Source organism: Metopolophium dirhodum, chromosome 5 (assembly GCF_019925205.1).
Source record: "Metopolophium dirhodum isolate CAU chromosome 5, ASM1992520v1, whole genome shotgun sequence".
In the NCBI taxonomy this organism is placed as follows: domain Eukaryota; kingdom Metazoa; phylum Arthropoda; class Insecta; order Hemiptera; family Aphididae; genus Metopolophium; species Metopolophium dirhodum.
In genome coordinates, this window is record NC_083564.1 from 28,170,948 (window position 1) to 28,185,708 (window position 14,761).

Sequence of the window (14,761 nt, forward strand, 5' to 3'; positions counted from 1 at the left end):
GGCTACTTTGACTGGCTCCGTTGATCTAGTTTTGTCGGACTATAAAACGCACAACAGTTCTTTGAAATAGATCACAAATCAATCAGCTTCTTCAGCAAGCACAATACAGTATTATCTCTCATCTACATTTTGCAGACCAACTAAAACCAACCACCATGAAATCCGTAAGTTTATTTTGTTCGTTTTATTCTCGCACTTAATATTATATTAAATCCATTAGTCTTGAGTCCACTATTTTTTCAAAGTATAGATAAACTTCACGATACGCATCTCATAAGTCATAGACGTTTAGTTTATTTTTTCGCATGCAATACATCATACTGTTTAAACCGCAATTGTATTTTAACGGTTCGTACTTTTTACTTCTATACGATTCATTTTAAGTATCATACTTAAGTACATCTGCGTATAACTAAGTTATAATTATTAGTTAACAATATATTATACCTTTATAGTATAAAATAGGTAGTTGAAATCATTGTGATACTATATAGTCAAAAAATTAAATCGTCAGTTAATACAATTAGTTATAACGTCGAATATACCACTATTACCTATAGTAGGTAGGTACCTAGGTATCTACTTATTAGCTATTGCTATTGATTTTATAAAACTTAACAATAATTATTATAACATCAATGTTATAGCGTAGGTACTCGTATAGGGCCAGATACACTATGATAATATGTCTACACCAGTGCAATTTTATTAGGTATGGTAGTACACTAGTACCTACCTATCATAGAATATAGTTAGTAGTTACCTACTTAATATTATTACAATATCTTTTCAATTCGGCCATGGCACTGAATATAATAATATTATCTGTCAAATTTACAACTACGGCAGTATAATATGATAATAATAATATGAACGATGTACTTCTTTATTCTCTTATTGTTTTAGTAAATAAGCTATTATTATTATGACTGATGAAGATAACATTATGTTTTTTCTTGTTTTCAGTACGTAGCTGCCGTTTTATTGTTGGCTCTTGCCGTCTGCGCATTCGCCGAAGAGGCCAAGCCGCAACAAGCGTCTCCTGCCAAGACAACTGACAAGCGCAGCATCTACGGACTGGGCTACGGATACCCCGCATACCACGCACCGCTCTCCTACCCAGCTGCCCCATTGGCTCTGCCCACGTCCTTCGTCTCGCCACTCAAATACCACGCACCACTGTCCTACCCTCTGTCTTACCACGCTCCCCTCTCTTACCACGCTCCCCTCCCCTACCACGCTCCTCTCTCCTACCACGCACCCCTCTCCTACCACGCACCCCTCCCATATCACGCTCCCATCTCTTACGCGTCCCCTCTGTCCTACCACCATGCACCAATCTACAAGGCCCCGTACTACGCCCCATCTATCTACTAATTGATGATATCGAACTCGTCAACCGATCCACTGTTGCAATAATGAAAAAAAATCATATAATCTGAACTATAATTATTGCTATGTCGTCGTCGGCATTCATTGTATTTGTAAATCATTGTTAATAATCATATATTATTTTATTTTATTTGTATATAAGTATTTGTGCATTATCATGAAATATTATATTATGTATTTATTAATAAAATAAAAAAAGATTTCAATTCTCTTAAAAACCGTTTGTGTTTATTAAAATTTATATTTTTACAGAAATACGTATGACAGTATTATAAACCTATAGGTACCTATATCCTCTGGGGTTGATTATGTTTAAGACACGTACTACTTCTTGGTGGTGGACAACTGCGCGTTGTTGTTGGCGTTGTTGGCCGCCGAAGAGAAGTAACTGTACGAATACGGCACTGGACTCTGGCCCGATTGTTGCGGCTGGTACGTAGCCGGATATTGCGATGGCTGGTACGTGGCTGGATATTGTGATGGCTGGTACGTTGCCGGATATTGTGACGGCTGGTATGTGGCCGGATATTGCGGTGGCTGATACGTGGCCGGATATTGTGGTGGCTGGTACGTGGCCGGATATTGCGGTGGCTGGTATGTGGCCGGATATTGCGGTGGCTGATAACCGATCGGATATTGCGATGGCTGATATGCGATCGGATATTGTTGTGGTTGGTATTGTGGTATAAACGATTCGGATGGTCCGTTGTAGTACGGAGGCTGATATGCGGGTGCCGACGGATTCGTGAAAATGCTATTGCCATACGGTTGTACCACACAAGTCGGTAAATAACTTGGTTGATACGAAGGTGCGTTATTGACCGCTACCGCAGCAGGTGTCGGCTGTGGCGTTTGTAACGGCTGTGCGATAGCTGCAGTACCGCCGTTGTAAGAAGATATTTGACGCTTGTTATTTTCCTGTTTTGCTGTCCCCTTTTCGTCGGCCACTGCCACGGCCACGATGATCGTAATGATGATCTATAAAAAATAAGAGTATATTAGGAAAAATACTAAGAAAAAATTCATACATACAAAAAATATTTTTTTTGAATATTTTAAGATGAACATTATTACTATACTAAAAAATACCTAGGTATTATAATGAATACAATATTGTATAAAAAAAATGATTATCCTGTTCAAAGTTATTGGCATAACATTATGTTGATAGAATTTTTATACTGATGTATAAATTCATTAAGAACTTAGTTTTATTTAGACTCATTAGATTCACTATAATGCCTATATGCATTTTTTTAAAGTTTAATTGTATAGAACTATTTATATTATTTAGGCTTTAATAAAAGTAGGTTATTATTGTTACTATAATGGTTATTATTTATTTCAAAATTATAAAATAAAAATCAATCCAATAACATAACAGCACAAGTGAAAAGTAAAACTAAAAAATAGTCTTAAAATGTACAACCATAAATTATGTAATGTTAAATACCTGTTATTAGTTAAAATTATTATTTATTAGAATTATTTTCATAAAACTGGTAATTCATTTTAATTTAACTTTTACAAATATGCGTAGCTTATTTATACTGATATTCAATTATTCATACCTATAAATTATAATATTAATTGTACATTTGGCTCATTTACCTAAGACCCGAGTATATTGTATATTTTTATATACCAGAAACGTAAATAATTAGTGGTAGGTATAGGAGCTATTGATAAATGTTACAACTTTTAGAAATATAAATTGATAATTATTTGAAATTTAAAAATCTTATAAGTTATAAGTTAATTTTTAATGTAGTATAACCTATTTATTATTTAGATTTATTTTAATTTAATATATTAATCATTAGGTACTATACCTACGTCGTGTATAATATATTCTGTCTTATGTGATGTGTCTATATAGTGTTATTATAAGTCTTAAAAAAAGTTATACATACATAATATAAAGGCATTAGATTTGTAGTTAAATTCTGTACTTACCAAGGATTTCATCATGTTGTCGAAGTAGGTATACCTAGGTAAATTTTTTTTTAAATAATCACAATACTAACTAATCGAAAGTCGAAGTGCTTGTACTTCTATTGGTACGGATCCGTTGTCTTTTATACTCTGATGGAAATCTTGATACAATTATAATCAAAATGTTAATCTTCTGTTTATTGTTGTCATCATATCGCCATACAATAGTTTTAGAAGGTTGCTTAAGCACTAAGAAACCGCATTTTTCTATGTACTTAAGACTGTTATTACTACACAACAATTAACCACATTTTCTTTTTATTTTTATCCGATCTTCTTCCTATTATGATCATTTCGAAACCAAATTGTTAACATTTTCAACAACAATCAATCTTTGCGTACATATTCCATAAAGGTAACATAATACCTTTCAATACACAACTCAGCAGTAAATAAGGTCTTTTTAATTACCTACTTAATTAATTACTCTTGCCCGGTGATTTTAATAAATATGTATGTTAAGAACTTTTATCTTGTAGATCATATTATGTTGCAAATTTTAAAAAGTGACTACATTTTTAATACAAGTTGGTTGTATAATTTTCGTTGACGTGCTTTAATTTCAGGTGGAAATAATTTTACCAAGATAAGAAAATAAGAAATGTACATAATATTATATAATTTAGTTAATTTTGAATATGTGATAAATATAATATAATATAATATATAACTATGTATTACACTCAATTAATCACCCATATTATACAATATATGTACATTGAACATAGTATTTTGTTTTCCATAATTTTTTAGTATAGGATGAGTTGGGATGATATAATTTAAAGAAAATTTAGAATCAATTAATAAAAGGTCAGACAATATAACACGAGCAGCTGATAGGAAAAATTAGAGGATTGGATGTGTGTTGGAGTGATTAAAATGGGCGATAGATCATAAGAGAAGAATAAAAGGAAGTTAATATTGGTAGATAGTAGATGATGCATATCCTCAAAATATTACTTTTCATTGAACGATAATATACCCTAAATTATATCCCGTCTCTAATCTTTACAGTCTTATTGCGAGATTAGACCTGATTAGTAAACCACCGCTATAGTCTATACTAAACAAAGACCAATCATATCAAATATATGTGTGAATAATTTTCAAATGATTCGAAGTATTATGTTGAATTCTCATTTTTTATATCATCACTATATTATTTTGCTGATGAAGTTTTTATCTAAATAAAAATACCATGTAATTAGGTAATTAATTATCAGTTATCACCATATAATATCAAACACATAAGTGTGCGCACGCGCAGGGTAGGACTACTCGGCGAACTCGCCCCGGCCACCCTCAATATTTAATATTATTATTATGATAATTGATAGTCAATCATCAAATACTTTTTTACTATGGTAAATGTATTTAAATGAGGTTACCCCATCCAAATTAGTTTTTATAACTTAGGTGTGAATATGAATATTATATATACGTAATATGTGCGTGTGTTAACGTGTTATGTACTTATGTATGAATACCCTGCCAGAAATTTTGCGCACGCTTATGATCAAACATGTATATACTAAAAGACAAAACAACTTTTCAACTAAATGGTCTTCAAAATAAAAATGTCTGATAGTGGATGATGGTTTTTTTTCTATTGTTAAACATGATCTCTTAAATTGTCTTTAAGCTATAACATGGGCTGTTATACTTCATCACATTTTTTAAATTATGAAACCAACATAACTTTTATTTCATCACTGTTCAGTTAGATAAGAGAACATATTTTGTCATTACATAGTTTTAATTTATTCGAGTTTATAAGTAATGATTCAAAAGTACTCAAAACTATCATTTTTTTTTATGTATTATATAAAATTTAAAAAGTCAAACACTATTAGATAACAGTCGACTGGAACTGTATAATCTGATACAATATATTATATTCAAGTCGTTGCGATTATACCGGAAATCGTAAAACAATGTACTATAATTTTAAACATATGGGTAATTTTGTGTATAGAAATACGTAGTCGGTATTTGTTATTTATTGACACGCATTAGGTAGTTGACTTCTAATATCTCGTAAATCCGGTTTTTATGCGTACGTTCTTTAAGTGACATTTATTGAAATGGAATATAATATTTTGTTGCAACAAAATTTCACTGTTTGATTCAGTGACGAACTGTTATGTTTTTAGTTTTTTACTTCCAAGTTTAATTTTTCCGTGAAATAATTAACCACAAACATTAAATCATCTAGTAGGCTTATTTATACATTTTACCTATTTATTTTCGCAAATGTAAAAAATTTATTCTATTTTAAAAATTGCAATATATTATAATGTTTAGTGAAAAATATTAAATAGGCATGTATTACAAAAAAAAAAATACAATTAAACATACACTAAAATATTTCTTGTTTATTACTAAAAACAATGTTCAAGAATTAAAATAAGAAAATGTTTTACGTGATATCTTACAGAGTAGGTATATTATAAAAAAAACAATTTACAGTTTATTCAGTCTCCTTTGTTCCATGTAGCCCAATATAAAGAAAACAGTAAAACACAAACAATTTAAATGAATTCGAATTCAGTATAAAATATCCTTCGACTTCCCATGTTGAAGGAAACTATAGTGGATATAGTTATACAATTATAACTCGTTTTTTAGTATTAAAATGTTCATTACCAATTATTCACAATCACAAGAATATCATTATCTTAGACAGTATGCCATAATCTGTACACAAATACACCATCATGTTATAAAGAAACGAGAACAAGGTTTTTCATTTTTATATTAATTAAGTCCTAATATTTGATATTATTGTTTCAATATAGTATTAGTATATAATAAATAATTTATAATTTACACACAATGTACAAAAATATGTCCCACACAATTTTACGTACATATTTTAAATAGACTTTTGAAATGTGATATAGTAAAAACGTACATTGATTTTGTGATATCATAAGTACAGTTCAGATTACATGGGTCTTCACATGAACTTGTACGGTGGGGCCCATTATTTACTTAAATATTAATTAAAAATTAATAAATATTATAGTCTAATATAAATAATATAAATTATGAAAGGTTTTCTATAAGTCGAACCTGCAAAGCTGATAGTATAGGTATTTGTTATTTAGCAAGACTATAATATTAAGTGTTAACGTATAATATGAATATTGAATATTTTATAACTATAACTATTCACTAAAAAAAAGTTACAAAATACGTCACCTTGTCATCTTTAACGAATTATAATAGAAAGTGAATGGTATCACAGAGAAATCACATGATTTAGGAAATTATCGTTTCTGATACTGTACTTACGATGTATTCAGATTACGCATGTTACCTTATACCAATTTTGGCAAACCCAGTTTGACTTAACAGTTTTACTTATATCTATATGACTCGCATTTCTGTTTTTGAATAAGACAAATTTGTCATCAGTGTTTGTTGACATTATAAATGGTATTTTATTTGTGTCCACTGTTTTTTGTGTATTGGTTGTATTACACACGTATACGATGTTCCTAACTAGTTCGCGGCCATAACTATGCAAGGGATGAGTAAATAAAAAATCATTAAGTGTAAATTTATTCACTAAAAAACTTAGAGACTATAAAGACACCATTCATAAAACTACTGGATAACTAAAATTATCTGTGCATTATTAATTCGATATTGATTTATTTCACTGTGGTATTTCATGAGGTGAAATTATTTGGTGGATTACCTATTGATGTACGATTGGTTTATACAGGATGTGTAACGATTGAATTTTTTATACGTGGTGACAAATTTAATGTCACAGATAGAAAGCTGATGGCTTGGTGTAGTATAAAATATAAATATTATACAACGTACAACTAATAATTAGATAGATTTTTCAAAAATGATTTTTAATAAATAATAGTATAATTTTTTATTTGGCCCATCTATAAGAAATTATTTCCAGATACTTAAATAAAAAAAAAAAACTATAAATCTTTTATGTATATTAACTTCAATATAATATATAAAATTATATTTTCCTCTTTTTTTTGAAAACAATAATAATCGATGAGGGAAATAAAGCAAATAGATATTGGAGGCAGAACAAATTGTTTAAATAAAATAATATGTATATATATTTTTTGTTGGTCTTGAAATTGTGGTTTTTGAATTATTTTTATTTTATTTGTTATAAATTATAAGTTATTAAATGCAACAAACATAAAATAATTATGTAACAGTAACATTGGTTGAGTTCTAGAATTTTTACAATTGCATATTTTATTATAATAAATTATTATTTTAATTCTAAATACAATATGTTTAGAAAATATTTAAAATTAATTAAAGTAAGGTAGATTTAAATATGGAATTGTATTTATTTTTATTTCGAACTATTTCTATAAAATGCTACTTTATTATATGAAATATAGAATACAAAACATGAATACATAAATTCTGATAATATTATAAGAACTAAAAATAAATGACGTAATATTTTTATTTAAATATTTTTTGATGAATTTTTAATACCTAAATGTCATTAACATATTCTTATACAATAGTTATCGTTGTGTAAGATAATTATTTTGGAAATAGATAAAGCTGAAAACACTTCGAAAAAATTTCTTTTGAATTAAATTGTTGAGTCAATATTAATTATTGTTTAAATAAGGAAACTTATTCACTTTAATTATAAAACACTTTTTATAGAAGTTTCAAACAATAGAAAGTGGAAATATAACCTGTATAAGTATTTTTTTCTCTTAAATTAAACTCGACTTTATATGGAACACTATTACAAACAAAAATTAATTCAAAATATATTTTTTGTTTATATCGTGACGTCAAAATATGCATTGAAATAAAGTTGCTATAAGTTTCAAATGTAATACACTGGTACATATTTAAAATCATAAAAATGCTCATTAATTTTATATACAATTTTTGAAAGGAAATCACTACTTATTTCATTATTTAATATTTAATAATATTTAATGATTATTCAATATGGTATTGATAATTAGTGACTTTTTGTACAACATTTACATACTCACTCCAATAAAATAATAGCCAACTCATAATAGTTAGTATATATTTTAGTACCTATCCTTCTCATATATTATTAAGAATGTTTACTTTTTTTAATTTAAACTTTATAACTATAGTAATCATATAAAATGGTTGATACGGTGGTACCTACCTACTCACTAGTTTCTTCTTATTACTTTTACAAGACTGCAGGTATTTCTCGTGTTTTTGATTGTGTTGTAGATTTAGGCGTTTAGTTGTAACTTTGGTAATTGTCACGTATAAATTATTTGTAAGCTGTAGCTTGTGCTTGTAGGCTTTTAAAACTCTTGGTTACGTTATGAAGTTGGCTACAGAATTTCATCTAGGTATGTCCGTTAGAGCGTTATTTTGTGCTTTTGATCGTTTCTATTTTTTTGAGTATGGTGTTATTGTCTCAGATCCCCACATTGCTGATAATTTTTAAGGCTGCTTGAAAAAAAAATCAAAAGTTTTTGCGTTTTCCAGTTAAATTACTTAAAAATGATTGGGTACCACATGACAATGCCCCGGTTGCTAATTTGGTTGACTTATCTCCTTTGGCTGAACCAAGGTCAAGGTGTACTGTTGATAATAGCTTTTCAAGTTCCTTGATGGGTTGATGCATGGTAAAATTAAGTAATTTGTCTTTGTATCACTGATATGTTTTAAGATATCATATGTTTTAGTGTTCACGGCGTTCACTGCTTCTTTTTAAATTTGACATACCACCAACTAACCAATTATATGGCCAACCAGCCTCTTAAGCCCCGGGCGATGTCGAGCGCCATGCGATCTGCGGACCTTTCTTTTAATTTATTAATGCATTTTAACTAATTTATATTTGATCATATACCTTAAACCAATTCATGTAATATTTATAATGTTAACTTGAATTGTACATGTATTTTATGTATTAAGGGCATAGCCAGGGTAGACTTACTGCTAAATAAATAACAATGAACATATAGGTACTTATTTAGTGAGGGCCCCTCATAAGTTGAATTTTGTGAAATCCCGTAGCCCCTCTAAATCTGGCCATGCCTTTTTCTCTCTGTTTCTGTGAACCCGGCGTGTGGATGCTTTCACATTACTTCCACCCAACGGAAGCGTTACTACCCCACATCGTTTATTTTATAATACTATAAAATCCGAAACTGCCTATATTATCCTAAGTACATAAAGTTAAATAGTTAACTTCAAAATTATTCTTTGAATAATAAAATAAAATATAATTAAAAAACTAATGTGGGTACTGTACTACTGACCTAACATGTTTTCAGAAATACTCAACAAGATAAAACAAATTGTTGAGTTTAGCTCAATAAACTGATACAATAGTAGGTTAGGTTAAAATGGTAGGTAAAATACGTAGGTTGTAGTTTCATGGATTTTTAAATTTTTTTCTAAGTATTTACAATATAAATATGTGTAATAAATTAGTCTAAACCTCACACTCACCCATAGTGTCAATATTTTACACCCTTTCTTATTATTGTATTATATTTTTTATATACAACTCCTATACAATTGATTTCTGATTAATCAGTGAGTGTTTAATTTAAGTTTTTTTTATAATGTTCAACTATAGTTCTAGCGAGATTGATTAATATTTCAATATGCCCACTGTCCACTGTCCAGTAAAACGAAAAGTGTAGGTAGGTATTACCTACTTAAGTATTTAAAAAAAAATAAATACATTCATCGCTCCTCTCAGAATCTAAAATATTAAGATTATTTTCTTCATTCGATATTTGTGTAAGCCCGTGTAAACAAACTGTACAATATGTCTGACATTTAACACAGCTGTCATATAAACCATTAAATAAGTTATTGAATATTGTACTGTTTACTACCTATACGTTTATTATACATTATATACGTGTTTCCGAATAAATAGAATTTATACAAATTATAAAAATTATAAAAATGTATTGAATATAGGGTAGATACTTAACGACCTACGTATTTTTTTTACCTAAAATATACAGTAATATGATTATAGCTCGTTACTATCTGCAGATTAAAAAACTCTATTGAGTTACTCTTCAGTCTCAACCACTAAAAATTGTAAGCTTCACGTCCCTATTCGTTTTCAATTATATATGACTAGGTATTCATTATTAGTCTATGTAGAACCACAATAATAATTGAAAGTATCGATTATAGTGTTACTCGAAAAATAAATTATTAATTTCATTTAAATATCAGCTCGACATTTTAAAACAATCATTTTAGATCGACCAACAGTATAGTTTACAAGAATAACATTTTTAGTAGGTACCTATAATTATGATAATATGGCGTCATAAGAAAATCGTAAAATTTCTGTTATTCGGTAATATTTATTAATATGGCCACAGAGACGAGTCGGATGTGTTATACGGAACAGCGTATTATAGTTATAGTTACATGCGTCACGTCGGTCACCTTTTCTCAAAAAGTGGTGATTTCACACACCACACGTCCGTTGTGGTATTCCTTATAGGCCGCGATCGGTACCTACCGGTTTATCTGGGTAGTTATGTCACACGCACACTTTATGCCTTGTCTCCAACGTCATCCGCGTGCCGGCTGTTGACAAGGGACCGCGGGGACGGACGTCCCGACCGGTTTGTTCAGCGCGCGCGCGCGTGCACAGGATGATGGACCGGGACGGTCTCCCCGGTTGCCCGGGTGAAAGTCTTGCAGAAAAATACGCCCGACCAAAGTGGTATATATAATCCGATTGCTCCGTGAAAATCGTCAGTCAACAACAGCACACGCCACAGTGCGAACACCTTCAAGGGGCTCACCGTCCATTCTTATCGTATATTATATATACCCATACAATAATATTGTCGTAAATTGCGCACGCTGTTATCATCGAGACGAACCGAATCCAATCGGCCAATATGAAAATACACGTGAGTTTTTTGTATTATTATTATTATTTTTTTTTTCTTTTCGAGTTAAATAACACTGTTATAACCGACGACAGTCGTATAGTCCAGTAGTTTACAATTGGCATTAGCCACGAATCTCTAGTTAAATATTAAACTGCACCGGAAATGTCTAAAATTTACGCACAAACAAGCCAATCATCAACAAAGTTTATCGTGTTCCTTAGTTAAAATTAACATTTTATCATGCATAATCCACAGCAACCACGATATGACTGGTTCATAAATATAACCTAACTTAACCTAACCGAAAACGATTGTCCAACGCGTATGGAATTTGACGATACTCACCGACCATGTTATAAACTCATGTACTTATTTACTTTGACAGGTGTTGATCGGTCTGGCGTGTTTGGCGGCCATGGCCACGTGCTCGGAAGACACGTCGGCCGAACAGACGCAAAAGGTGCAACAGGACCAACAGCCGGAAGAGGACCATCAATCCATCAAACGCGACGCAGTCGAAGATTACGGCGCGGAAGAGTCATACGCTCCGTCAGCCATCGCCGGCGGTGAAGCATACGCACACGCCGCCCCTGCCGAAGCATACGCACCAGCCGCTCATGGCGCTGAAGCATATGCCCCGGTCGCCCACGCCGCCGAAGCATACGCACCGTCCGCCGCTGAAGGTTACGCACCATCCGCCGCCGAAGCGTACGGCCCATCTGCATACGCCGCCGCTCCAGCCGCTTATGCGTCTCCTGCCGCATACGCCGCCCCCACAGCTTACGCCGCCGCCGCTGCCCCGGTCGGTATCGCCACCGCGCCTGCCGCCTACGGATACGGACACCCCTCAGTTTCCGGGTAAGTAATCGTGCTTACCCTAAGTATAGATACTTGTTGTCGTGTGTCGCTTACCCTGCTTAGGTATTGTGAACTATATTAATTAGGACATTCGTATTCACCCCTGCATTCCCTGCAGTCATATTACAGATATGTCGGGATTACATCATTTATAGCCAAGCAGTATGTATTAATTTAAGTCATTTTTTCGAGTATACGAGCGTGTATTCAAATCGAAAAATTATGAACATAATGTAGTCTGACGTCAAAAAACGGTTATTAGATCATTTAGTCAATACAAATATAAGTAGGTACACCGATACTAAAATCCACACCAAGCCGACTCAGTGATTAGCCGGTATCCCGAACTTATCTTCTAAAAAATTGCGGTGTGTGTTCGCGTGGTTAGTCATGTGACTGTAAATAATCGAAAAAGATTTTTTTTTGTACGCGTAATAACTAAAAAAAAAATCAAAGAAAATATAAACATCACATGGCGGAATGAGAGAAAACCAGAGCCTTACGTAAATATCTTATAAACGTGTTATTTTATATCACGAGGTCCATCCACGTAGAAAGCCGATCTGCATGTTTATACTGTGTAGGTATTATAATAATTTATAATATTATATTAGCAGCGGTGGCTGTTCTGTATAAGGATATGAGTTGTATTAATATCCGACTCGAAAGTCGAAATTTCATGATATTTTTTGAAATGGTTCCAACGTGCATTTCTCTCGTGTAGCATCTCTATAAATTAAAATCTCGTTGGATTTAACGTCCGTCTGCTTGTCATATCACTATACTATATAATATATTGTGTACACTACGACCACGTAATACATATTTGGTCGTGCACGTTTTCATGGTAATAATCGTTATTCGGTAATCGATTCCGCCGAACGGAAATGGCGTGTAGTTGACAGTGGGCCGCGACCAATTATTTAGTAGTATAGTCGACGATCGCCGCCGTGAGTACAAACCCGTGAAAACGTCTATCGAGATAAACAATGAGGAAAATCGTAAAAAAATAAAGAATAAAAATAATAAAAATATATTTTTTAAAAAAAAAAAACAACGCTTAAAATGTACAACAAATTTGGAAGTGGAATTGGTAAAAACTGACCTATACTCCTCATAATCTGCCATAATTAGTGCAATTCAAATTTTTTTCAACTCTACTGATTTTTCAGATACGGACCGGCTTACGCCCCATCATACGGACCCGAACACGTGATATCGCAACATGTTGAGATCAACCGCGCCATACCCGTGCCAGTGTACAGGACGATCGCAGTGGGCGTACCGCAACCTGTTGCCGTGCGCGTGCCGTACCCGGTGCCGGTCATCAAGACAGTAGCTTACCCGGTCGAAAAACCCGTGCCATACCCGGTTGACAAGCCGTATGCAGTGCACATCGAGAAGAAAGTACCAGTGCCCGTCGACAGACCATACCCCGTGCCAGTGTACAAGATCAAGCACATCTACCACGAGCCCAAGTGGGCTAAATGGCTCAGGGACTGGTAACAACCGTATACCCATGCCACGCCATACAATAATATTATATAAGTCGTAACATGCATTACGTATAGTTGAGTTGTGTTTAGGTTTTGTACTTACCTAACCTGACCTATAACCCAACCGACTTAACTATTATTACCTGTATACCTAACCTGTCTGCCTTTCCTGCTTGTACCCAGCTGCATATCGCCGACACGCACCGTAATCTGGACGGTCAACGATGCAACGGTACGGTTTATTTTCAATCGTTGTTTCTTTTTTTGTTTTAGATAATACGACGTGACTTACAAACAATTTTTTTTAAGCATACACGCGTTTATATATAAATGATAATAAATTATGTAAGCACAGCAGTGTTACGGTACTGATGATAATTGGACTGATCGTTCACGTTAACCCAGTGTGCATTTACATGATTTTGTTTTTTATTTTTATTTTACTTTATTTTTATTTTGTACTATAACTTTGTTAATTAGTATGTATTTTATCAACATCAATAATCAATTACAAGAACAATGAATAAAACACGATTATTTCCATAAAAAAAATGTGTTGTATAATTTTTTTTCTCGTTGGTGTTTAAAGAAACTGACTAAACTAAAGTATATGTTTTCCATTAATTTTGTAAACGATAAACATATTTATCTGAACAAATATTAAACTGTTCCAACTCAAAATCTTATTTACCACACTGCAACCTTCAAATGGTTTTTTTTTTCGTTCGTTATAGATATTATAGACGAACAATAATAATGGACGGGGTTACCCTTTTGTCGTATTTTCGATGGAATATATGAGCGCCAAAACGAGATAAGCAAAGAATAAATCTATCGTACAAAAGCAACAAAATCCCAGATACCTGACAAATTTATTATCTGATTATGATAGAGCGTCAGTTATAACTTAATTAACATTATATTGTTGGTAGGTATGTACATAGTAAGCATTCGCATTTCTCGTTAGCTGTACTGAAACTTATTTTTACAATAACAATATTACAAATAAAGGCATTTTATTTAATGGACAAAAATATAGATATTAAAGAGAAACGGTCAGTGATTAAATTTTAGAGGTATATATATTGATTCTAGACTCAAGTACATATTATATCCTTC

At 32.1% G+C, this 14,761-nt stretch overlaps 3 protein-coding genes across 3 annotated transcripts; 2 read left to right on the forward strand and 1 right to left on the reverse strand.

Annotated features, from left to right (window-relative positions):
- Positions 1-4: 4 nt before the first annotated feature.
- LOC132945496 (cuticle protein 12.5-like) lies at positions 5-1,610 on the forward strand. Its single transcript, XM_061015266.1, has 2 exons — positions 5-164; positions 967-1,610. The coding sequence occupies exons 1-2, from the start codon at positions 156-158 to the stop codon at positions 1,375-1,377; spliced, it is 420 nt and encodes a 139-aa protein (XP_060871249.1). The 5' UTR covers positions 5-155; the 3' UTR covers positions 1,378-1,610.
- LOC132944584 (adhesive plaque matrix protein-like) lies at positions 1,599-3,463 on the reverse strand. Its single transcript, XM_061014019.1, has 2 exons — positions 3,349-3,463; positions 1,599-2,370 (listed from the first exon to the last, which is right to left on the reverse strand). The coding sequence occupies exons 1-2, from the start codon at positions 3,361-3,363 to the stop codon at positions 1,717-1,719; spliced, it is 669 nt and encodes a 222-aa protein (XP_060870002.1). The 5' UTR covers positions 3,364-3,463; the 3' UTR covers positions 1,599-1,716.
- A 7,676-nt stretch (positions 3,464-11,139) lies between these two features.
- LOC132945201 (skin secretory protein xP2-like) lies at positions 11,140-14,194 on the forward strand. The gene is made up of 3 exons (XM_061014877.1): positions 11,140-11,306; positions 11,674-12,146; positions 13,319-14,194. Exons 1-3 carry the CDS (start codon positions 11,295-11,297, stop codon positions 13,650-13,652), a joined length of 819 nt encoding a protein of 272 aa, XP_060870860.1. The 5' UTR covers positions 11,140-11,294; the 3' UTR covers positions 13,653-14,194.
- Positions 14,195-14,761: the final 567 nt, after the last annotated feature.

Bases quoted from the DNA above. Each gene is read 5' to 3' on its own strand.
- LOC132945201 (XM_061014877.1), top strand. The intron at 12,147-13,318 runs GTAAGTAATCGT...CTGATTTTTCAG, and splicing joins GGACACCCCTCAGTTTCCGG to ATACGGACCGGCTTACGCCC.